General features: G+C 39.8%; 1 protein-coding gene across 3 annotated transcripts in view; it reads left to right on the forward strand.

Moving 5' to 3' along the window:
- The window catches only part of INTS7 (integrator complex subunit 7), a 94,557-nt gene that overhangs the window by 65,251 nt on the left and 2,444 nt on the right, over positions 1–26,862 (forward strand). For all 3 annotated transcript variants that reach the window (XM_050780899.1, XM_050780889.1, XM_050780908.1), the window contains 6 exons: positions 866–1,060; positions 1,558–1,661; positions 3,026–3,094; positions 16,724–16,856; positions 23,303–23,401; positions 25,026–25,211. In XM_050780899.1, the coding sequence (XP_050636856.1) occupies positions 866–1,060; positions 1,558–1,661; positions 3,026–3,094; positions 16,724–16,856; positions 23,303–23,401; positions 25,026–25,211 (786 nt within the window). The remainder of the gene's footprint in view (positions 1–865; positions 1,061–1,557; positions 1,662–3,025; positions 3,095–16,723; positions 16,857–23,302; positions 23,402–25,025; positions 25,212–26,862) is intronic.

Below are 26,862 nucleotides of genomic sequence, written 5' to 3' on the forward strand. Positions count from 1 at the left end.
AAAATAAAAAAATAATAAAGAAAAAGAAAAATTTGGGCTACTGTGGAAGCAGGTAACTTTGAGGCAATGTTCATTTTTTAAAAACAGTGACTGTCTAGAAACATATTTCTCCTGCCCTTATCTTTCTTTTTCTTTCTTGCCCCCAACTTTTCAAGGTTCCAGTGATGGGAATTTCAGATTAGGAAGGTAGCAAGGTAATAGGGGATTTGGGGGATGGTACTGTCCTTGAAGCATCCCTTATGTGATTTTCTTTCTTTCTTTTCTTTCTTTCTTTTCTTTTCTTTTCTTTTCTTTCGACAGAGTCTTGCTCTGTAGCCCAGGCTGGAATGCAGTGGCGCGATCTCAGCTTACTGCAACTCCGCCTCCTGGGTTCACGTCATTGTCCTGCCTCAGCCTCCCAAGTAGCTGGGACTACAGGCGCCCGCCACAATGCCTGGCTAATTTTTTTGTATTTTTAGTAGAGACAGGGTTTCACCGTGTTAGCCAGGATGGTCTCGATCTCCTGACCTCGAGATCCACCTGCCTCAGCCTCCCGAAGTGCTAGGATTACAGGCGTGAGCCACTGCTCCCAGCCGTGATTATCTTCTTGATGATGTTCTTGACAACCCACATATTATGGGATCTTCATGAATGTAGGCAGTAAGGAACCTTTGAATAGTGATTGTACATACAGTTTTTCAGAGCTGGTGTTTAGTAACAATGTTTTTCATTCTAATATTACATTATTCTTTTTATCATTTAGGTCTTTATCCATGAGTGTTTTTAGAGAACTACTGCCCTTGACTACAAACTGATAAATACTTGGTACTGCCCCCCATCTCACTGTTATGTTTACTTTGTCTTAAATATCTTTTTTTTTTTCCAGGCAGCTAGTACACCACTGAATCCTTTAAGTTTTCAATGTGAATTTGTAAAACTCAGGATTGACCTTCTACAAGCCTTCTCCCAACTTATCTGTACTTGTAATAGCCTGAAGACAAGCCCTCCACCTGCAATTGCCACAACAATTGCCATGACCTTAGGAAATGACCTTCAGAGGTGTGGTCGCATCTCCAATCAGGCATGTCTTAACTTTCAGTGCATTTTTTATTTACACTTTAGAGGTTTTTGAAGTTATAAGATGAAAAGTTGTGAAATTTAAAATCAGTGGTTTGACTCAGACATTATCATAAATGTTTATTAACTCAACTGTCTAGCTGAAAATAGGCTGATGTGTTATTAGAATGATAAAGTGATTGATGGTACCTCAATGGGTGCTACATATTTATATAAAGAGAAAGGACATAGATTTTTTTTTTAAAAGCTTGAGAATGTTTATAACTAAATCATTTTAGTGGAACTTGAAGAAGCTAAAATACAAATGTTTTTGTTTCTATATGTCATATATAATAATCTTGTGAACATGTATAATTTCATTGAAAATGAATGGAATGACAGTGAAAAGACTGCAGTATTTTTTTGAGTTATTGTTTGAAGATGCTTTTTTATGTTTTGATTTTTGTGTTGTTTATACGATAATGAAAGCATGTTTATTTGTCATAATTGATTTTTTTATAGATGAAACAGTCCATGGAAGAATTTCGAAGCCTTGCTTCTCGATATGGGGATCTTTACCAGGCATCTTTTGATGCTGACTCAGCAACTTTAAGGAATGTTGAACTGTATCCCAAGCTTGCCCTAGTATTTCTTCTTTTTGGAAGTATTCTTTTCAATATAGACTACCTCAGATAATGCTTATCTACAAAATACATGTTAGATAACCCTACAAATTTATTATATAGTTTCCCCTTTAAAATATATAAGCAGAATAATCTTACTTTTTAACTTTACCCAGGTGATTTTAACAAAAAATGGTGATTCAAAGGTGTCTTTTTTTTATATCCAGAAAGAGCATCCAAAGCAACATCCAAAGCCAGTGTTGCTTACCTGTGCTCACTTGAGCTACAACAGACAGCACAACACATTTTCCCACCAAAGAACTTGTGTTTCACCTCACCTTTCTTTGTGGCTAACAGTCCTAGTTTTTATCACCTTTATTAATGATCTTTTCAGTAGCATTAGTTGTCACTTTTGTTTTGTTTTTGTTTTTTTTGAGATGGAGTCTCACTGTGTTGCCCAGGCTGGAGTGCAGTGGCATGATCTTGGCTCACTGCAACCTCTGCCTCCTGGGTTCAAGCGATTCTCCTGCTTCAGCCTCCCAAGTAGCTGGGATTACAGGCACGTGCCACCACAACCTGGCTAATTTTTATATTTTTAGTAGAGACAGGGTTTCACCATGTTGGCCAGGCTCGTCTCAAACTCCTAGGCTCAAGTGATCCACCTAAAAGTGCTGGCATTATAGGCGTGAGGCACCGTGCCCAGCCTAGTCGTCACTTTTAAACCCTTCCTAAGTTCTCCATATTTTCTTAATAGCAACTTCACTTTTGAAAGGAAGGAATAGAAATTCTTTTTTTAAGTTGTAGTACTTACCAATCAGTAGTTCTTGGCATTTAGTTTACTGATTGAAACCCAGTGAATGCTGTGGGCCCTCTGTCCTGCAAAATGCATATATGCAGAGACACCCAAAATGTGCATATAAGTTTGGGGGGTGTTGCTAGACCTCTTGAGCCCTAGATTAGGAACCTCTGGGATAAAGGCTCCTTAGACTACTGTGTGTTGTTTTTGTTTTTATTTTTTTAACTTGTATCAGTGAAACGTTTGCTTGTCTCACACTCTTATGAAAAACCCCTATATCTAAGACAGATAAAAACAGAGTTGCTGTAATTGAATCATGGGGTCTATCACTTGATTTCCCCTTCCCACAGTAGTAGCCTCCGAAGTACCCTTGGAACAGAGTCTGAGGATCGCTATTATAGACAATGTATATCCCTTAAAAAGAAAAGGTAGAGCCCTAGACCATTCGAGTTGATAACATTATGATTACTTTCACTAGGCAATCAAATCTTGACCCGTTTAGTATTCAGGTAATATAAACCTATAGTGGGTTTCTTCTCTATTTTCATATGTAACCTTAACATCAATCCAGACAGCAGCAGAGCTGTTTACTGATATCTCATGCAATAGAAGCCCTGATTTTGGATCCAGAATCAGCAAGGTAATTCTAATATTAATAATAGTTGAAGTTACAGAACGCTTTCTATACATTGTCTTACCTAATCATCAGAATCATCAGAAGAGTATTTTGGAACAAGTATTATGGAAATAAAAACAAAGAGGAAGAGTTCTTCCAGCATTTTCTCCGAGTTACATAACTAGTGACAAAACATAGATTTTCTGACTCTGTTATCTATTTGCCTCCTGCCTCCTGTTTTCAATAAGTTAACATGGAAAGATAACTGGGAAGAAATTCTTTGAATATGAACAGTTTCTTCTCGTATATTATAATTAAACTATGAAAAATTGAGTTAATGATACAATTAAACTTGAACTTGAGATTTTTTTCCTTTGGCTTCTTAAACCAAAATATCCCTGATTTTGCTCTTTTAAATTTTTCCCTTCCCCCAGTAACTAATTAATTATTCAAAATAGTTGTTTTCATTAAAGAATGATTCCTTTTTCTTCCCATTATAGTATTCTCTTTTTGAATATGCATTTTCTTTCTTTTTTAACTTTTAAGTTCAGTGTTACATGTGCAGGTTTGTTATATAGGGAAACTCGTGTCACCAGGGTTTGTTGTACAAATCATTTCATTGCCCAGATTTTAAGCTTAGTACCCAATAGTTATTTTTCCTGGTCCTCTTTTTCTTCCCACCTTCCACCCTCACATAGGCCCCAGTGTGTGGTGTTCCCCTCTATGTTTTCATATGTTCTCATCATTTATCTCCCACTTCTAAATGAGAACGTGTGGTATTTGGTTTTCTGTTCCTGTGTTAGTTTGCTGAGGATAATAGCTTCCAGCTCCATCTATCTTCCTGCCAAGGACATGATCGTCTTCTTTTTTATGGCTGCATCGTATTTAGTGATGCGTATGTACCATGTTTTATTTATCAGGTCTGCCATTGATGGGCATTTAGGTTAATTCCATGTGTTTGCTATTGTGAATAGTGCTGCAGTGAACATACATATGCATGTGTCATTATGATAGAATTATTTCTATTCTTTTGGGTATGTACACAGTATGGAATTGCTTGGCCGAATGGTAGTTCTGGTTTTAGCTTTTTGAGGAATCACCATGGTGCTTTCCACAATGGTTGAACTAATTTACACTCCCACCAACAGTGTATAAGGGTTCCCTTTTCTCTGCAACCTCACCAGCATCTGTTATTTTTTAATGATTTAATAATAGCCATTCTGACTGGTGTGAGATGGTATCTCATTGTGGTTTTGATTTGCATTTCTCTAATGATCAGTGATGTTGAGGTTTTTTTCCTATGCTTGTTGGCCATGTGTATGTCTTCTTTTGAAAAGTGTTCATGTCCTTTGCCCACTTTTTAGTGGGCTTGTTTTTTTCTTGTAAATAATTTAAGTTCCTTATAGATGCTTGATATTAGACCTTTGTCAGATACATAGTTAGCAAAAATTTTCACCCATTCTGTAGGTTGTTTAATCTGTGGATAGTTTCTTTTGTTGTGCAGAAGCTCTTTAGTTTTATTAGATCCCATTTGTCAATTTTTGCTTTTGTTGTAATTGCTTTTGGCATCTTTGCATTGAAATCTTTACCCATGCCTAGTCCTGAAGGTTGTCTTCCAGGGTTCTATCATTTTAGGTTTTACATTTAAGTCTTTAATCCATCTTGAGTTGATTTTTTTCTATGGTTTAAGGAAGGGGTCCAGTTTCCATCTTTTGCATATGACATCCAGTTATTCTAGCACCATTTATTGAACAGGAAGTCGTTTCCCTATTGCTTGTTTTTGTCAGCTTTGTCAAAAATAAGATGGTTGTAGGTTTGCGTGGCCTTGTTTCTGGGCTCTGTATTCTATTCCATTGGTCTGTGTGTCTGTTTGTATACCAGTACCATGCTGTTTGGGTTACCGTAGCCCTGTAGTATAGTTTGAAGTTGGGTAGCCTGATGCCTCCAGCTTTGCTCTTTTTGCTTAGGATTGCCTTGGCTGTTTGGGCTCTTTTTGGTTCCATATGAATTTTAAAATAGTTTCTTGTTCTGTGAAGAATGTCATTGGCAGTTTGATAGGAATAGCATTGAATCTATACATTGCTTTGGGCAGTATGGCCATTTTAACAATATTGATTTCTTCTATTCATGAGCATGGAATGTTTTTCCATTTGTTTGTGTTGTCTCTGATTTTGTTGAGCAGTGTTTTGCTTTCACCTCCCTAGTTAGCTGTATTCCTGGGTATTTTATTCTTTTTGTGACAGTTGTGAATGGGAATGCATTCCTGATTTGGCTTTCAGCTCGACTGTTATTGGTATATAGGTATACTAGTGACTTTTTATGTTGATTTTGTATCCTGGATCTTTGCTGAAGTTGTTTATCAGCTTAAGGAGGTTGTGGGCCAAGACTATGGGCTTTCCTATATATAGTATAATGTCTGCACACAGGGATAGTTGGACTTCCTCTCTTCTTATTTGGATGCTCATTATTTCTTTCTCTCGCCTGATTGCTCTGGCCAGGATTTCCAATACTGTGTTGAATAGGAGTGGTGAGAGAGGGCATCCTTGTCTTATGCCAGTTTTCAGGGGGAATGCTTCCAGCTTTTGCCCATTCGGTATGATGTTGGCTGTGGTTTTGTCATGGGTGGCTTTTATTATTTTGAGGTATGTTTCTTCAATTCCTAGTTTATTCAGAGTTTAATATAATGGGATATGGAATTTTATCAAAAAGCTTTTTCTGCATTGATTGAGATGATCATGTGGTTTTTGTCTCTAGTTCCATTTATGTGATGAATCACATTTATTGATTTGGATGTGTTGAACCAACCTTGCATCCCAGAGATAAAGCCTATTTGATGGTGGTGGATAAGCTTTTTGATTTGTTGCTGGGTTCAGTTTGCCAGTATTTTTTGAGGATTTTTGCATCAATGTTCATCAGGGATATTGGCCTGAGGTTTTTGTTGTTTTATCCCCACGAGGTTTTGGTATCAGGGTGATGCTGGCCTCGTAGATGAGTTAGGGAGGAGTCCCTCCTCCTTAATTTTTTTGGAAAAGCTTCAGTAGGAATGGTGCCAACTCTTCTATGTATACCTGGTAGAGTTTGGCTGTGAATCCATTTTGTCCTGGGCTTTTTTTTGGTTGGTAGGCTATTTATTACTGATTGAATTTCAGAGCTCATTTTTGATCTCATTGGGGATTCAGTTTCTTCCTGGTTCAGTCTTGGGAGAGCGTATATGTTCAGGAATTTATCCATTCCTTCCAGATTTTCTAGTTTGTGTCCATAGAGGTGTTCATATTTCTGTGGTGTCAATGATAATATCTTCTTTGTTTTTTCTAATTGTGTTTACTTGGATCTTCTCTCTTCTTTATTAGTCTTGCTAACTGTCTATCAAATAGATATTAATGTTTTTTTCAAAACACCAACTCCTGGATTTGTTGATCTTTCGAATGGCTTTTTGTGTGTCAGTCTCCAGTTCAGCTCTGATTTTGGTTATTTCTTGTCTTCCTGGTTTGGGGTTGACTTGCTCTTCATTCTCCAGTTCTTTTAGTTGTGATGTTGTTTTGTAAATTGAGGTCTTTCTAACTTTTTTTTTTTTTTTTTTTTTTTTTTTTTTGAGACGGAGTCTGGCTCTGTTGCCCGGGCTGGAGTGCAGTGGCCGGATCTCAGCTCACTGCAAGCTCCGCCTCCCGGGTTTACGCCATTCTCCTGCCTCAGCCTCCCGAGTACCTGGGACTACAGGCGCCGCCACCTCGCCCGGCTAGTTTTTTGTATTTTTAGTAGAGACAGGGTTTCACCGTGTTAGCCAGGATGGTCTCGATCTCCTGACCTCGTGATCCGCCCATCTCGGCCTCCCAAAGTGCTGGGATTACAGGCTTGAGCCACCGCGCCCGGCCTTCTAACTTTTTGATGTAGGTGTTTAGTGCTGTAAATTTCCCTCTTAATACTAGCTATGTTCCAGAGATTCTGGTATGTTGTTTCTTTGTTTTCATTAGTTTCAAAGAACTTCTTGATTTTTGCCTTAATTTCATTACTTGCCAAAAAGTCATTCAGGAGCAGGTTATTTAATTTCCGTGTAATCATATGGCTTTGAGCGATTTTCTTGGTATTGATTGCTAATTTTATTGTGCTGTGGTCCAAGAAAGTGGTTATTATTTTAGTTCTTTTGCATTTGCTGAAGATTGTTTTGTGTCTAATTGTGTGGTTGATTTTAGAGTATGTGCCATGAGGTGATGAGAAGAATGTATATTCTGTTGTTTTTGGATAGAGAATTCTGTAGATGTCTATCAGGTCCATTTGATCCAGTGCTTAGATTAGGTCCTGAGTATTTTTGTTAATTTTCTGCCTCAATGATCTAATACTGTCATAGAGTGTTGAATTCTCCCACCATTATTGTGTGGGAGTCTAAGTCTCTTTGAAGGTCTCTAAGCACTTGCTTTATGAATCTGGGTGCTCCTGTGTTGGGTACATATATATTTAGGATAGTTAGGTCTTGTTGAATTGAACCTTTTACCATTATGTAATACCCTTGTCTTTTTTTTTTTTTTTTTTTTTAATCTTTGTTGGTTTAAAGTCTGTTTTGTCTGATTTAGGATTGCAACTGCTGTTTTTTTCTATTTTTCATTTGCTTGGTAGATTTTTCTCTATCCCTTTATTTTGAGCCCATGGATGTAATTGCATGTGAGATGAGTCTCTTGGCATACCATTGAGTCTTGGTTCTTTATCTGCCTTGCCAATCTGTGCCTTGTAATTGGGACATTTAGCCAATTTACGTTAAAGGTTAGTATTGATGTATGGATCATGATAGCAGCTGGTTATCATGCAGGCTTGTTTGTATGGTTGCTTTACAGTGAGTGTCTCACTGGTCTGTGTACTTAAGTATGTTTTTGTAGTGACTGGTCTTTCCTTTCTATATTTAGTGCTTCCTTCAAGAGCTCTTATAAGGCAGGTCTGGTGATGACAAATTCCCTCAGCATTTGCTTGTCTGAAAAAGATTGTATTTTTCCATCACTTATGAAGCTTAGTTTGGCCAGATATGAATTTCTTGGTTGGAATTTCTTTTCTTTAAGAATGTTGAGGCCAGGCGAGGTGGCTCCTACCTGTAATCCTAGCACTTTGGGAGGCCGAGATAGGAGGATCACTTGAGGTCAAGAGTTTGAGACCAGCCTGGCCAACATAGTAAAAGCCCATCTCTACTAAAAATACAAAATTAGCCAGGCGTGGTGGCACATGCCTGTAATCCCCGTTACTTGGGAGGCTGAGGCAGGAGAATCTCTTGAACCCGGGAGGCAGAGGTTGCAGTGAGCCAAGATCGTGCTGCTGCAATCCAGCCTGGGCAACAGAGCAAGACTCTCTCAAAAAAAAAATTGAATATTGGCCCACAATCTCTTCTGGCATGTAGGATTTCTGCTTAAAGGTCTGCTGTTAAGTCTGATGGACTTCCCTTTGTAGGTGGCCTGACCTTTCTAGCTGCCTTTTTTACTTTTTTATTTATTTATTTATTTTTTTCCATTTCAACCTTGGAGAATCATGATTATATGTCTCGAGGATGACCTTGTGAAGTATCTTACTGGGGTTCTCTGCAGTTCCTGAATTTGAATGTTGGCCTCTTTTTCTAGGTTGGGGAAATTTTCATGGATGATATCCCGAAATATGTCTTCCAAGTTGCTTCCATTCTCCCCTTATCTTTCAGGGACATCAGTGAGTTGTAGATTCCATTTATTTACATAATCCCATATTTCTCAGGGTTTTTGTTCATTCCTTTTCATTCTTTTTTCTCTATTATTTTTTTCTTTTTTCTGAGACAGAGTCTCACTGTTGCCCAGGCTGGAGTGCAGTGGCGCGATCTCGGCTCACTGCCACCTCTGCCTCCCAAGTTCAAGTGATTCTCCTGCCTCAGTCTTCCGAGTAGCTGGGATTACAGGCATGCGCCACCACACCTGGCTAATTTGTTTTTATTTTATTTTTAGTAAAGATGGGATTTCAACATGGTGGCCAGGCTTGTCTCAAACTCCTGACTTCAAGTGATCCACCCATCTCAGCCTCCCAAAGTGTTTTTTTCTCTATTCTTGTCTTACTGTCTTATTCAGAAAGCCAGTCTTCAAGCTCTGTGATTCTTTCCACAGCTTGGTCTGCTTTGCAATTAATTTTAAGAATTGCATTATGAAATTACTGCAGTGTGTTTTTCTACTCTATCAGGTTGGTTACATTCTTTTTTATGCTGGCTATTCTTGTCTGTCAGCTCCTGTGTCATTTTATTGTGCTTCTTAGCTCCCTTGGATTGGGTTTCAATGTATTCCTGCTTCTTGATGATCTGCATTCCTATCCATTTTCTGATTTCTGTTTCTGTAATTCCAGCCATTTCAGCCCAATTCAGAACCCTTGCTAGAGAGGTAGTGCAGTCATTCAGAAGAAAGAAGGCACTCTGGCTCTTCGAGTTGTCAGAGTTCTTGCACTGGTTCTTTCTCATCTTTGTGGGCTGATGGTCCTTCAGTCTTTGACGGTGCTGTCCTTTGCATGTTTTGTTGTTGTTGTTATGGTTTTTATAATCCTATTTGATGACCTTGAGGGTTTGGTTGTGGTATAAAGTGGATTTAGTCAACTGGCTTCATTTCTGGAAGATTCTGGGGAGCCAAGGCTCAGCTCATAACTCCAGGACTGCCTGTTCTGGAGGGCTGGTATGAGCCTCAACTTTCTTCTCTGGCTCCTTCAGGCTAGGAATTGATTGCACTGGGTAGGGGCCAAGGTACTGCAGGGCCACTGGTTACTACAGTCCAATGGGTGGTGCCAGCCAAAGCGTTTCATTAGGATGATGGCAGTAGGATCCATCCTCAGTTGCACATGCCAGCAGCAGCAGCATAACGGGATGCACACTTGTCCACTGTGGCAGGATGCTAGCAGGTCTGGGATGCCAGCCTTTGTGTGGGCCTTCACAGCAGCAGCAGAGGCAGCACGGCTGACCGGTGGGGTGCAGGGGAGCCTTGTTAGTGACTGTGCGTGCCATGGCACTAGAGGTAGTATAAGCATAGGGGCGTGGCGCTGGTGGACACAGAACTGTGTGTGCCCTCTGTGCAGGTGGAGGTAGCCACTTAGGGCAGGGGAAGGTCCACTGTTTTTCATGCCTAGTTTCACTCCCAGGGCAATGTTGGCACAGGAGCTCCAAATGCAACAGCAGTAATGCAAGTGTAATGGGGGCAGAATGCACTCACACCAGCAGCAGTGGCAGGGCAGGGTGAATGTGCACTGGTGGGACTGGGGAGGCAAGATCTGCCTATGCACACACGTTGGCAAAGCAGTGTTGGGGGGTAGCCATGGGCCCAGGGAAAGCTGCCAGTATGGGGAGGGAGCAGGTGAGCTGGCACGTGTCCACAAGCCGGGCTGCTGTGCTGGAACTCACTACCAATTAGGCGCAGTCCCCCAGCACAGGAGCTATGATGCAGGCTCCCCAGGACACCCAAGGCTGCACTGCAAGCAGGCACAGCCAGGTTGGGGCCCCAGGAAAGGCCAGATGGACTGGCCCCATCTGATCTTCAAGACTGCCCTGTAGACTTGAAGTCTGACAGTTCCCTTAGTAGGGATAAAGTCTCCTATAAAGCAAGTCAGCAAGTTAAGCCTAGAGGGATGGGTGCCCCTGGCCATATTCCACTACAGATGCTCACACACCAAACACTCTGGACTCTGCATTAGCTAGAATACGGCCCCTAACACTTCTCTAAGCAGCCCTCTGTGCCAACTCAAGCGTCCATAGTGGTCAAGGAATCTCCTCCTGCCAGGATTCCAGAGGCCCGTTGCAGTAGCTGGTTGTTTTTTTGCCAGTTCAAGTCACTGTTCCCCTGGTGCGATATCCCCATGCAGGGGTCCCTCCCAGCTTCCTCCCCTTCAGCCCAGCTTCTGTGTCTTTCCTCTGTCCACCCTTAGTTTCTTCCCTCTAAATATCTGTTAGGAGAGGACCAGTCGTCCTGGTCCCTTGGTGGCAGCTGTTCCACCAGGCTGCGTCTAGTCCGCCATCTTGCCCAGCTCTTACATTTACATTATCTATAATTTCAATCTAGTAAGGCCTGAGATTCCAATATCAGTTCCCTCAAAGAGAATATAATCAACAAAGCAGTTTAAATTTCTCTACCCAAATTGGAACAGAGGAAGAAAAAAGGCTGAAAAAATGAAGAGTCAAAGCTGGCCCGTGGAGTAATGTCATTTAGACTAATATGCATGTAACTGGAATCCTAGAAAGAGGGAAAGGGGGAACAGAAAAATATTTAAATGACTAAAAGTCTTTTATATTTAATTAAACATATAAACCCACAGAGCCAAGAAGCTTAATGAACCTCTAGCAGCGAAAACATAAAATTAGAGCAAGGCACACGTAACAGTGAAATTGCTGGAAACCAATGATAAAGGGAAAATTTTTTTAAAGAGAAGGTATTATTTAAAAGGGAAGAAAATATTTAGAAGGGAAGAAAGATCAGAATGTCTACTGATTTCTCATCAGAAATATTGCAAGCCAAAAGACAATTGGAGCAACATCTTTAAAGTCCTGGAAAAAAAAATGTTAACCTATAATTCTATATTCAGGAAAAATACCGTTCAATAAATTAAGGTTAAATTAAGACATTTTCAGAAAAAAAATCTGATAAATGCCATCAGCAGGTCTGTACTGCAAGAAATGTTAAAGGAAGTTCTTTAGGCTGAAGGAAAATTATTTCTGATAGAAACTCAGACCTACAAAACTGAATAAGGAAGATTACAAATGGTAAATTTTTTTCAATTTTTAAAAAGATAATTGACCATTTATAGCAAAAATGATGTTTAGGAGTTTATAACATATAGAAGTAAAATATATGAAGTAAGACAACAGGGAGATATAGTAGTAAGAATCTTACATTTAGTAGTATATCTTTTGATAGTAACTTCTGATAAACTGAGGGTGAATATTTTAAACTCTAGAGCAGCCACCAAGAAATAAAACAAGCCAGTAGAGCCATAAAGTGTAATACTAAAATACTTAGTTAATCCAAAAGAGACCAGAGAAAAAGGAAAACAGGAACAGAAACAGATAGAAAAAGTAGAAAACAAATCAAAAGATGGTACCCTTAAATCCAGTCATACCAGTAAATATATATGGTCTTACTCTAAATAAAGATAGACTGGATTTAAAAAGCAAAATGCGGCCAGGTGCAGTGACTCATGCCTGTAATCCCAGCAATTTTGGAGGCCGAGGGGGTCAGATCACAAGGTCAGGAGTTCGAGACCAGCCTGGTCAGTATGGTGAAACCCTATCTCTACTAAAAATACAAAAAAAATTAGCTGGGCATGGTGGCATGCGCCTGTAGTCCCAGCTACTCGGGAGGCTGAGGCAGGAGAATCACTTGAACCTGGGAGACGGAGGTTGCAGTGAGCCAAGATAGAGCCACTGCACTATAGCCTGGGTGACAGAGCAAGACTCTGTCTCAAAAAAAAAAAAAAAAAAAGCAAAATGCAACTATATGCTTACTACAAGAAATCCATTTTGAATGTAAAGACATAGGTTAACAGTAAATAAAAAGATGGAAAAGGATATAACATAACATGCAAACCCTCCTAAGAAAGCTGTAGTGGCCATATGAATATTATACAAAGTATACTTTAAGATAGGGGCTGTTGCCAGTGAGAAAGAAGTACACTTCATGATTAAAGGATCAATTCATCCAGAAGACATAATCCTCAGTATTATGGACCTACTAACAGGTCTTCCAAATATATAAAGAAAAAACTGACAGAATTGAAAGAGAAATACACAAATCTACAGTTGTAGTTGGAGATTTCACCACTTCCTTCTAGGTAATTTATAGAGCAACTTGAACTATACTGTCAACCAACTTTACCTAATTGACATTTATACAGCATCTGCAGCAGCATACATCTTTTCAAGTGCATTTGGAACATTTACCAAGATAAACCATATGCTGGGCCTTAAAACAAGTCTCAATAAATACTAAAGCACTGAAATAAAATAATATGTTATCTGATATAATTAAATTAGAAAAGAAGATTTCTGAAAAATTTCCAAGTATTTAGAAATTAAACAACATTTCTAAATCCAGTAGGTCAAGAAATTACAAAGGAAATTAGAAAACATGTTAAGCTGAATGAAAATGAGAACATACCATGAAACTTGTGGGATGCAGCTAACCTGTGGGATAAGAAGAACTTATGGAGAAATTTATAGATTTAAATGCTTATATGTATAAAAGAAAGTTTAAGATCAATAATCCCAGTTTCTACTTTATGAAGTGAGGAAAAGAAAGCGAATTAAACCCAGAATAATTAGAAAGATGCAAATAAGAAAGACTGTTATCAGTGAATTAGAAACAAATAACTAGATATCTATATAGTGGAAAAAATTTAACCTTACCTCACAGTGTACACAAAAATTAATTCCAAATGAATCATAGACCAAAATATAAAACTCCAGACTTTCTAGAAGACTACATTGGAAAACCTCTTCATGATCTTGAGGTTGGTCATGATTTCTTAGGACACAAACAGCAGTTACCATAAGAGAAAAATTTGCTGAATTGGATTTAAACTTTTAAATCTGCTTTTGTTAATATGTCATTTAAAAAATGGAAAAGGTTATGGACAGCAAGAAAATATTTTCAAAACATATTCTATCAAAAGACTTTTATTAGACATTGTTTTATTAAGAACACCACACAACTCGACAATCCGATTTTTTTCTTTTTTTTTTTTTGAGACGGACTCTCTGTCATCCAGACTGGAGTGCAATGGCGCGATCTTGGCTCACTGCAACCTCCACCTCCCGAGTTCAAGCGATTCTCCTGCCTCAGCCTCCCGAGTAGCTGGGATTACAGACATGCGTCACCATGCCCAGCTAATTTTTGTATTTTTAGTAGAGTTGAGGTTTCACCATAGTGGCCAGGCTGGTCTCAAACTCCCGACCTCAGGTGATCCACCCGCCTCGGCCTCCCAAAGTGCTGGGATTATAAGCATGAGCCACCATGCCCAGCTGACAATCCAATTTTTTAAAACTGATAAGAGGATAGGGCGTGGTGGCTCACGCCTGTAATCCCAGCACTTTAGGAGGCCGAGGCAGGCAGATCACGAGGTCAGGAGATCGAGACCATCCTGGCTAACACGGTGAAACTCTGTCTCCACTAAAAATACAAAAAATTAGCCAGGCGTGGTGGTGGGCGCCTGTAGTCCCAGCTACTCAGGAGGCTGAGACAGGAGAATGGCGTGAACCCGGGAGGTGGGGCTTGCAGTGAGCCGAGACTGTGCCACTGCACTCCAGCCTGGGCGACAGAGCGAGACTCTGTCTCAAAAAAAAAAACTGATAAGAGTTTTGGACACTTCAAAAAAGAAAATATGTTAATACCCAATAGGCACATGAAAAGGTGCTTGACAGTAGTCATTAGGGAAATTAAAAACACAATGAGATACTACTCCCACTAGAACAGCTAAGATTAAAAAGACCTTCAATACCCTACGTTGGTGAAGATGTGGAGGAGCTTGAATTCATACTAATACGTTGTTGGGAATACAAAATGATATAGCCACTTGGAAAACTGTTTGACAATGTCATATAAAGTTAAACATACATTTATCATATGACCACCAATTCTACTCCTACTATTTTACCCAAGAGAAAGGAAAACATGTTTCCACACAGACATATACACAAATGTTCATAGCATTTTTATTCATAATAACAAATCTGGAAAAATCCAAGTGTCTCTCAGTAGGCTAATGGGTAAATAAATTGTAGTATATCCACAAATGAAATGCTACTTAGTAATGAAGATGAATGACCTGTTGATCATTCAGCAAGTCATACAGAAACCATGAGTGCCCTCAAAAACATGCTGTGAAAGAAGCCAATAGAGAAAATCAGTGAAACCAGAAGCTGGTTCTTTGAAAAGATTAATAAAATTGATAAAACTAGTCTGAGTAAGAAAAAATAATCACTAATAGTAGAAATAAAATGATGGCATCAATACAAATCTTAACAGATATTAAAAGCATAATAAGGAAAGAATAACTTTGTGCAAAGAAATTTGCTTAGATGAATAGGACAAATTTAAATACTCTTCATTAGCATAGACAAAAATTTTTAACAAAAGTTCATTCCAACAATATATGTAAATATAATACATTAAGACTAAATAGGGTTTATCCCAGGAATGCAAGGTTGGGTTAACATTAGAAAATCAATTTAAGTACTTCACCATATTGCAAAATAAATGAGAAAAACTAAAGTGGGAAGACTTAACTACTGGTTTCAAGACTTAATATAAAACTACAGTAATTAAGACAATGTGATGATGGCTTAAGGGTAGGACGGAGAGTCCGGAAATAGATACTCACGTAGTCACTTGATTTTTGTCAAAGATGCCAAGATAATTGTATGGGAAAAGAATAGTCTTTTCAACAGATTGTGCTAGAACAACTAAATATATAAAAGGGAAAAAATAATCTTCCTTACCCCACACCATACACAAAAGAGTATGTATTGTATGGCTCTATTTATATGAACTATTAGGAAACAAATCTCATTTACAGAGATAGAAAGCAAATCTGTGGTTGCCTACCGCCAGAAATGGAATTGTTTTGTTAGCAAAAAAAATGGAAGTCTTTTATGTAGTTTAGTTGTCCTTAAAGTCCATCATACAAATGAGCTTCGGTTCTTGTCTTAATAGAACTTAAGATATAGTAAAGAGCAGGAAACAGAGCTTTGGAGCCCAGCAAATGTGAACATGAATCCCTTACCAGTCACTCCTAGCTCTGAATGTATATCATCCCAGTGAGCCATGTATGCATAAACTATAGGTAGATAATGAGGCCTGTTTCCCAGAGTAGTTGTGAAGATTAAATGAACTAATATATAAAAAATAGCTGGCTGAAATGCCTTCTACATAGTAGGCATTAAAATGATAGTAGGGAATAATAAGAGTAGTGTTATGCCCAGCATATTTAAATTACCTACATTGTATTTTTAAAAGTTTAGTTAGAAATGCCTTTTTTCACTTAGAAATATTTTCAGAAATTTGCAGGGGTTCGAAGCAGTAGAAGAAAAAGGAAGAAATCTAGGTTAAACTTATCCCGCCATGCTGTGTATACAAACTGTCTTCTGAACATGCCTGTGTGTTTCATCTCCATGCTTTAGATTCATGCCATATCTCTAGCCATGAATGTCCTGTACTTTCCATCTCTCCAGAGTTTACCTGTCTTACTCACCTACTGATATGTTCAAGACTATTTTCTTCTGTGACATTCCTCCATGTTCTAACCTGTTATTTATGTATCTAACCTGTTATTATATATCTTTATTGATAGTTTGGCACCTATCTGCTGGCTTTATTGATAGTCCCCTTTTCAGATGTCTTTATGTCTCTTTCACCTATGGCAGTAAAACACTGTCATATTTCCTGGCAACCAAAGAGATTAAGAATTACATAACTTGAAGTCAGACCTGGGTTTGAATTCTGGTTTGCCATTTACTAGCTGTATGACTGTAGGCAAACTACTTACCCTCTCCTAGCCTCAATTTTCTCACCTATAAATGGAAATAACTTCATGATTTTAAAAATTAAATGAAAATATTTGAAAGTACCTGATACATGTAGGTATTAAATAGCCATGCTATTTTGATGGATTAATGAATATTGACCTTTACTTCAGTTTCCAGGAATATGGATCTACTGGAACAGCCCATGCTGATAGTGAATATGAAAGAAGAATGATGTCTGTATATAATCATGTCTTGGAGGAGGTAGAATCACTCAATCGGAAGTATACCCCTGTTTCTTATATGGCAAGTGGCATTTGTTTTATTGAGCTTTTATTGTATGGATGTGGGTTTTCATATATCTATGGCGCTTACTAACTCTGTGAGTTCAACAAATTAACCTTTCTGTGCCTGTTTCCTTATCTATAAAACAGGGTTAATACCGACATCACAGCATTGTAGTGGGGAGTAAATGAGATAATCCATGAAAGCACTTACCACATCTCTAGCTACTACAGAATACAAATAAAACTTCTTTCTTTTTTTAACAATTTAACTGAAGTACAATAATTCTCAACCCAGGCTACACATTAGAATCATTTGAGGGCTTTTTATAAAGAATACATGAATATACAGGCCTCACCCCTCACCAGTTAACTCTGAATTTCTGGAATTGGGGCCCAGGCATTAGTAGTTTTACATGCAGTCAGGTGATTCTGTCATGCTGCCATGGTTGGGAGAACCACTGGCCAATTGAAACAGGAAGAACTGGGCTTGTTGTCTGACTGGCAATGAATCATTTCCTACCAGGTGATGACAGTAATGTCTTTCAGTACACTCTTCAGCCTTTAGCCTGCTGAATTTCTGCTGCCTTTGGCACTTCCTAAGAAATTCTCAGAGTGCTCACCCTTTATTAAATCTTCTCCCCTGATTTACCAGTCATAGGACAGCCTGACACATTCTCACCCAAATTTTCTCCTCCCTGTCTGACCATTCCCTAGTGACTCTGCTCAGGTTTTATAACAAATGCCATAGGCTTGGTGCCTTAAACAACAGACATTTATTTCTCACAGTTCTGGAGTCAGGGAAGTCCAGGATCAAGGTGCTGGCAGATTCGGTTCCTGGTGAGGGCTTTCTTCCTGGCCCTGGTGGCAGCCACCTTCTCACTGTGTCTTCACATGGTAGGGAGAGATCGAGAGCTCGGGTCACTCTTCCTCTTCTGGGAGAACACTCATCCCAGCCGGGTGCAGTGGCTCACGCCTATAATCCCAGCACTTTGGAGGGCGAGGCGGGCAGATCACGAGGTCGGGAGTTTGAGACCAGCGTAACTAACATGGTGAAACCCTGTGTCTACTAAAAATGCAAAAATTAGCTGGGCATGGTGGCGCATACCTGTAATCCCAGATACTCAGGAGGCTAAGGCAGGAAAATCATTTGAATCGGGTGTCAGAGGTTGCAGTGAACTGAGATCATGCCACTGCACTCCAGCCCGGACAACAGAGCGAGGACTCTGTCTCAAAAAAAAGAAAAAGAACAGAGGAACACTCATCCCATCATGGGGGCCCACCTCCAAATGCCATGACCTTGGGGGTTACAGCTTTCACATACGAATTTGGGGGAACACAAACATTCAGTCCACAATTCCCAGCCTTTGAACTTTACCCCTTGGAGAGTTTCTCTTCTGCTTCTCTTCTCATTCTGTACTTTCTTGCTTTATCAAGTATTTTAGAATAAATAGGATGTGTCATTAAAGAGTTAGGTTAGATCTAAAGAGGGGCAATTCCCTTGACATACTGCTTTCCATGTAAAATTGTCAATAGTATTTACTGAACCGAATTGACAGCTGTTTGACAGTGACATTGTTTGCTAAGAGAGAGTGTAAAGACAATCTTTGAAAGAAATACACACATCTGTGTGAGACAGTGGTTATTTTCATATTCCTCTAAGCTCCATCCTAAAAAATGAAATAGATGATAAACAGAAACTTGGTTTTGATGGAATTGAATATAATGGAATGGGAATTTTCTGCCCAGCAGAAGACAGTACAGAGAAAAGGGCCCTATGCTCATTCAGAACTAGGTTCAAATTCTGGCATTCCGCTCAGCAGTTCTGTGACTTTAGTCACATTACTTAACATCCTTTTATATGAAGTAGAAAACATGCCTGCGTCATAGGATTACTGTGAGGTTTAAATGAAATAATGCTCATTGCCTAGCACAGTGCTGTCATGTAAGGAGTGGTTAATAAAACATTTCCCGGTCGGGCATGGTGGTTCATGCCTGTAATCTCAGCACTTTGGGAGGCAAAGGTGGGCGGATCACCTGAGGTCAGGAGTTCAAGACCAGCCTGCCCAACATGGTGAGACCCCATCTGTACTAAAACTACAAAAATTAGCAGGGCATGATGGCAAGCGCCTGTAATCCCAGCTACCTGGGAGGCTGAGGCAGGAGAATTGCTTGAACACGGGAGGTGGAGGTTGCCGTGAGTCGAGATCACGCCATTGCACTCCAACCTGGGCGACAAGAGTGAAACTTCATCTCAAATAAATAAATAAATAAATTCTCTTTTTCTGTATTTTCAAATTGTATTTTATAGATTTGTTACTGTCTGAGCCTCCAGATTCAGTTCAACAAGTACTTTTGGGATCCTAGGGATAGAAAAATGACAGACATGGGATCTTCCCTCAAGTTGTCCATAGTCTTAAGAAAGAAAGATTTTTTTTTTTTTTGAGACAGAGTCTCTCTCTGTCGCCCAGGCTGGAGTGCAGTGACGCGATCTCGGCTCACTGCAAGCTCTGCCTCCTGGGTTCACGCCATTCTACTGCCTCAGTCTCCCGAATAGCTGGGACCACAGGTGCCCGCCACCATGCCCAGCTAATTTTTTATATTTTTAGTAGAGACAGGGTTTCACCGTGTTAGCCAGGGTGGTCTCGATCTCCTGACCTCGTGATCCACCCGCCTCAGCCTCCCAAAGTGCTGGGGTTACAGGTGTGAGCCACCGCACCCAGCTGAAAGAAAGATTTTATAACAAATAAACACAATACAGTGTATGTGCATTAATAGAATTCTGCACAATGTAGAGATGTAGAACAAAAAAGAGTAGTTCACGTCAAAAGATAGGGAAAATGGATTGGTGGTGCAGTTGAGAGGGAAGATGTATTTGTATATGAGTTTTCCAGGCAGATAAGAAGGGGTTGGGAATCTCAGGCAGAAAACATGTTCAAAAGCAGAGGCATGAAATAGCATGGTGTCTTCTAGGAACAGTTTGTTATTACTGCAATGTAACATACAGGCTAGGGATTAGAGAGATGAAATCAGAGAGGTAGCCAGCGGCCAGGTGACAGAAGGCTTTGAACACAGTATTAAGGAGTTTGGACTTTGTCCTTAGGCACTGGGGGGCTTCTTAGAAATTGTAAATGGGTGGGAGAGAGAAGTGCTTAATATAGATTGTATATTATCATATAGAAGCAAAACAGGAAATGGCTGGTAGCGTGTGAAATTAGAGGAAAGAAGAATGACTACAAGGCTTTTTCAGTAATCCAAAGTAAGGAACAAATTACTAAAATGTCAGTAGGAATGAGAAAAACAGATATATATGAGAGATACTTAGTGAAAATATTTTCAAGGCTGAGTGTGTTTTTTTTGTTTTTTGGTTTTTTTTGAGACGGAGTCTCGCTCTGTCGCCCAGGCTGGATTGCAGTGGCACGATCTCCGCTCACTACAAGCTCCGCCGCCTCCCGGGTTCACACCATTCTCCTGCCTTAGCCTCCCCAGTAGCTGGGACTACAGGCGCCCACCACCACGCCCGGCTAATTTTTTGTGTGTTTTTAGTAGAGACGGGGTTTCATCGTGTTCGCCAGGATGGTCTCAATCTCCTGACCTCGTGATCCGCCCGCCTTGGCCTCCCAAAGTGCTGGGATTACAGGTGTGAGCCACCACACCCGGCCCTTTTTTTTTTTTTTTTTTTTAAACTAGACATGAGATGATGGAGGCATGCCTTCCAGGTTTCCAGCTTCAGTGATCAGTTACACAACTGATTGATCCTTTACTGATAGAATATAGAGAGGTGATAGAAGATGAAGGTTTTATTTTCAAACACGTTGTTGTCTTTAGGCAGTTGGATAGTAAATACGTTGGAGTTGGAAGAAAGATGAGCTGGGATACATGTAAGGTCATCTGCACATAGAAGGTTTAAAGTCAATCAGAAATAAGGGTATGGACTATTAGGTGGAATTTCATGGAAGGAAAAGCATTATCAGGTGCCACAGAAATGTCAGAAAATACAAAGACTGAGAAGTATCCATTGGATTGACAATTAAGAGAGCGTTGGCCAGGCACGGTGCCTCCTGCCCGCAATCCCAGCACTTCGGGAGGCCAATGCGGGTGGATCACGAGGTCAGGAGTTTGAGATCAGCCTGACCAACATGGTGAAACCCTGTCTCTACTAAAAATACAAAAGTTAGCCGGGCGTGGTGGCACGTGCCTGTAATCCCAGCTACTTGGGAGGCTGATGCAGGAGAATGGCATGAACCCAGGAGGCAGAGCTTGCAGTGAGCCGAGATCGCACCACTGCATTCCAGCCTGGGTAACAGAGCGAGACTCCATCTCAAAAAAAACCAAAAAGCAAAAAAAAAAAAAAAAATTAACGTCTTTCTGATTATGATATGTAATTTACATCTCCAGACATCTTAATAGTGGTCTGCTAATATACCTATGGAGGTCAATACCCAAGGGGCTGTTGACCTCAGAGGCACTCCACACTTTTCCAAGGGAGTATTGCAAAATCTGCACCATTCTTTTAAAAGGCAAAATGGTGACTTTCTGCCTGAAAACAGCCTGAAGTCCCTTGTGGTCCTCTGAGTCCACCCTTCAAAGATGTTTCTCTCCTTAAACACTAGTGTGGCATCAGAGGTCCACCAAAGGTGGATGTCCCTGCAAATACTTTCCAAATTACTTGTTGCAGGAAGCTGATTAATGCTATTTTAACAGTTGAATCTGAAAAAATAGAACCAGTGTCTTTAAATCTGTGTTGTAATTATCTCAGGTAATAGACCTGGCATTTGTACTATGAGCCTATTGGGCACAAAATGTTCAACTGCCTGAACCCAATAAGGAATGGATTTTTCTGGCTTTTAGCCTTAACACCCAACTTAAAAAAAGAAAAAAAAAATATTTACAGCATGAGCAACTAGGTGACATTCTGTTTGAAAGCAGGAGCTTAGAGGGACAGACAGCATACCACATGGTGCATGCAGCAGTTTTCAACCTGTGGTGTTGGGTTTCCATCAGGCTGGTGGGAAAAATATTAGAGATAGTTATAGAAATAGACACAAATCTTCTTGGAAGACTGAGAAGTTTGTATGACTTCAGTAATAGATCTGACTGAAGGCCACCTGATCCCTTTACCTTTAGTTAAACAAATTAAAATAGTAATAAAGAAAGGCAGAGTAGTTTACGTAGCTAGCTTGTTTACTCATGTAAAGACTAACCTTTGATGTACCATGGGTGCTTAAGTGCCTTTTACTCAGAAGTCCACAATGTCAATTTCCCTCTAATGGTGTTGACTCAAGCTTTTGTTAATTAATCTTACTGAATAAATGCGAGTCTGACTAGCTGATCAGGGACCAGTCACAACTGTTAACAGGACTCAGCAGGAGCCTGTAAGCAGCTGGGACCCTCAGCTGGACTGGCAGAGCAGAATATCTGGGTGTCAGTGTACTTCATTCATCCGTTGCTGAATCGGGTCTGCAGGAACAGACCCCCGCAGCTAGTGCCCCCGCGAAAGGAGTGCTGCCTCACTGTTGTGCCTTAGGAGGCCACTGAGACCGGAGTAGACTGAGAAAGGGATAGTAGACCAAGCAGGAATGGTTCTGGTTCTGTTCTTATGATACTTTCAGTTTTCTTCTATTAAGTTGGCAAATCATTGGTGATACAGAAGAAAATCACTGAAGAGTCAGGCAACCTAGATTCTAGTCCCAGCTTGTTCTATTACCTATCTGTGTGACCTGTGTCATCAGCAAAATTGAAGATTAGACTGGGTAATCTTTAAAATATCGTTGAACACTTAAATTCTGATTTTATGACCACTTTCATTAAGGCTCAAAATATTCTCTGCAGTGTTTCTGTACCTCTGCAGTCATGCTGGGATTTTCAAAACTCAGTTAAATGTGTGAAGCAGATTTGAGAAATAAGGTATTTTGTTAGAGTTTCGGGATTCTCCGACTATATAGTCCTCTTTCATCTGAATTCGACTAAGTTTCCACCATTGCTTACTCTGAGGACCGGTGGCCATAGAGACAAAGAAGCCACCTAATGAAAGAATGAGCCAGCTCAAAGCCAAGGTCCTGCAAAATGCTCGGGCTTCTTTACCATACTGTTTATCATACTTTGCCATGTGATAGTTACTCTGTATTTTAGCATCTAATATATTTGTTTAATAATATACTGATATTTCTGAGTGCTGTAGAAATGTGGAATTTTCCTATTGCTTGGCCTTGAGGACTGTGGATTTTCTCATTTCTGTCACTTATATTTTATTGAATATACTTCACAATAAAGTAAAAATCTGTAATTGTGATTGATGACATGAATGATTTAGTATGTATGCACAGTTCCTGGATGTGATGCCTACTTCTTGATTGGTATGTACATTTGTAATTATATGGGCATTTGTAGTTTTATACTGAATGTACCACTTGTTGATGAAATTTGAAAATTTATTTTTATTTGATTTAGTTTCTTTTTTTCCCTCAGCATACAGCATGCCTCTGCAATGCCATCATTGCTTTGCTGAAAGTTCCTCTTTCTTTCCAGAGATATTTTTTCCAGAAACTACAGTCTACCAGCATCAAGGTAATACAGGAAGAATACTAAGGTTAATGTAGGTTTTAAAACCAGGTGTCCTCTGAAGATTATGTAGGACATAGCTACACTTCAGTGTGTTACCTTTGGTTTATTGGTTTTTTTGTTTTGTTTTGTTTTTTGAGACAGAGCCTCGCCCTGTCGCCTGGGCTGGAGTACAGTGGTGTGATCTTGGCTCACCGGAACCTCTAGGTTCAAGCAGTTCTCCTGCCTCAGCCTCCCGAGGAGCTGGGATTACAGGCATCCGCCACCACACCCAGCTAATTTTTGTATTTTTGATAAAGATGGGGTTGCACCATGTTGGCCAGGCTGGTCAGGAACTCCTGACCTCAAGTGATCCACCCACCTCTGCCTCCCAAAGCGCTCGGATTACAGGCATGAGCCACTGTGCCTGGCCTACCTTTGGTTTTGATAAAACCTAGTTGTAAGCCATTTCTCTCCTTTATCAAGGGTTGGATGAAAGGAATGGATTTGAGAGTTAAACTCTCTCCCTTTTTAATTGTCAGTGCCAAATGCTATGAGACAGGCATTTAGGTAACTGGAGCTCTGTTGTTTGCCTCTTACCTCCAGGAATAAATTAGTGATATATCACAGTAGCCTGCAAGGATCTTGAGCTGAGTCTATTCAGACCCAACTTAGAATGAATCAGGTCCAGTAAAGTGTCACCAGTTCTACTTCCAAAGTACTTCTGCCTTTCATATTTTGAGGCGCTAACCAGTGAGTAGAATTAGTATTTTGAAATATTTAAGCCACTCACAATTCAAAAGCTATTTTTGATTCAAAAAAATTGTTGGAAAAGGGAGAAAATTGTCACTTCTAAGAGATTTCCTAGATTATCCCTGTTAGTTAATGTCTTCAGTAAACTTTTACATCCATGCAGATGCTTTTTACAGATTACAAATAACAAAGCATTCCATTTCAAAATGACTGGAATAATGAGGAAGACTGACGATCTAGATAAGAAGTCCTAAAGTAGGATGTCTCCAGGGTTGATTAGTTTAGTAGTTCAACAGCATTATCAGAAAGACTCAAATTTCTTCCATCTTTTCATTTAGCAAGACTTGAGCTTTCTTTAATTGATGCGTATTTGGGATTTTTAATACATTTTTGAAGAAAAACTAATGAGAGGTTAAAAAATGTCATTTGATTCATTTGTGGGTATTGACTTTTTTATAGCACAATGACTTCGCTGTGTAGATAATCCTGGAACTTTAAGTTCATTTACATTTGAATTTAGTTTACTTAAATTTACCTAAGACCAAAGAGACAGCAGCTCTTAGGTAATGAAAATTGATACAATGCATTTCCCTACTAGAAGTGGTTCATTGTCAAAGAAATGCCTCACCACAAAAATTGGGAGAACAGTGCCTTTGCTTTTCTCTAGTTCTCTATCATCCTCAAGTAGAACTGAGGTTTGAGATGAAAACCACAGTGATGTTTAGAAGGAGGCACTTTAAAGGTACATCTGTCTTTTCTCGGCACAGTCAGGTCATGTGGGGGTAGGGGAGTGCACAATCGATTCTGTTAACCTGTAACCAGTGATTAGCACAGACATGTTTGTCAAAAGGAAGCTTGCTCTTGGTTGTTGGCATTTATTTGAGTGTTGGCATTCCAGCTTGCTCTGTCACCATCGCCCCGGAACCCTGCAGAGCCCATTGCTGTCCAGAATAACCAGCAGCTGGCGCTAAAGGTAGAGGGAGTGGTTCAGCACGGATCTAAACCAGGACTCTTTCGCAAAATTCAGTCTGTCTGTCTGAATGTTTCTTCCACACTGCAGAGTAAATCTGGACAAGACTACAAGGTAATTTAGGAGAGAGGCAGAATTGTGATACAGATTTTATATGAGCTCATTGATGGAAGTTTTCCAGTGTTTTTCATGGTTAAACAGATTGCAGTTATACCTCCAAAGGGATCAGATGGACATAAATTAAAAGCCCACATTGGGGCTGGAAGGGGTTGATAAACACTTCTTTTTTCTCTCCCTGAACCAGTTAATAGGGACGAAGCATCCAGGCAAAGATCAAAATATGAGTTTTATTACTGTTAGAGCTGTGGGAAAACCTAACTCCGATGCCTGGCAGCAAGGACTTTCTAACCTTAGACCCCTGAATTGGATTTTTTCACCCAGCCTCAGTCAGTACATATGGGAGCCTGCCCCTATAAAATTTATGGCAGGGCACAGAGAACTCGGGTGCCCAAAGCAGAAGAGAAAGAGCAAGGGCTTACCTTCCCATGTCTGGTTCCTGCCCAGAAACTCACCCATCAGCAAGACTCACCTCCTCCCTCCTCCCCGCTAGGCCAGGAAATTAATGTAATGAAAGGCCCCTCGCACATCAAGAGGTCCCTTCAAATGTCAGAAGTTGAAAAACAAGTGTCTCCCTAACCCACCCAATCCCTCCCCACAAAAAAATACACATCTATGTAGTTTTCTCCATTTTAAGTAAATTTTATCATTTAAAAAAAGTATATAGCATTTCTAAAAAATGGTCAGATAAAGTAAAATCTTTTTTTAAGAGTGTAACCCTAGGGATTTGCTGCCTTGAGAACTCAGGATATAGGTAAGTAATAACCTGAATCAGGCTTACATTGTTAGCCAGAGCTAAGATACTGAATCTGTACCCATGAAATGCCAATGTTCCAAATAAAGAATGTTCCTTGCTTTAGACATTCATTTCCAATTCCTTGGTGGTTTATCCACAGTAAATGGAGCAAGGGACCAAGTCCACAGTTGTAGCAGCAAAGTTATTCAGATGCCCAGATTGGCTGTGTTTAGGTTTATTGTGGCGTAGCGTGGAAGGCGGGTTATCAGTGAAGGTATAAAAAGAGAGCATTTTATTATCTTTGGTGGTTTTAGGTTAAAAAGCCAATGGAAGGTCTGGTTCTAAACTATTATTACTTTCTTAAGCCATTACTACTTTCTTAACTATGGCAAGTTCCTCTCACTTTGGCACTCACATGGCTCAGCCTTCATTCTCCTCTTTGCCTGTTTTGACATCTATGCCATACTGCATGGTACCTTATGTAGCCACTCAATAATTTGTGAATGATGAAAAAATTATTTACTATATTTAGAGTACAACTGTTAAAATTGGGTATCTGCTGTCACAGAAGGTTGTAATGAGAATTTACACAATTTATCCCTGTCTGCAGCTCTCTCTTCACTTTGAATTTGAAACAGTAGTAACCATGATTCTCTTTGTTCCTTGCGTATAATATCTTCTATTAAGAAAATGACATTTAAACCTAGAAGCTATGGTCTTCTGCTTGTTGACTTACCTCTCAAGAGGCATTGATTAAAGTCAGGAAGCTGATATAATAAGCCGTATAATAACATGATTACTTTGCCGTGTTATTCACAGTGAGTTTGCAGCTTAAAATGCAGCCATCGTTCAGGGTGATCAGGTTCCCTAGGCCTATTTCTGGTCCTTTTAAGGAAGTTCTTTGGTAGGCAT

Source organism: Macaca thibetana, chromosome 1, assembly GCF_024542745.1.
Source record: "Macaca thibetana thibetana isolate TM-01 chromosome 1, ASM2454274v1, whole genome shotgun sequence".
NCBI classification, from domain to species: domain Eukaryota; kingdom Metazoa; phylum Chordata; class Mammalia; order Primates; family Cercopithecidae; genus Macaca; species Macaca thibetana.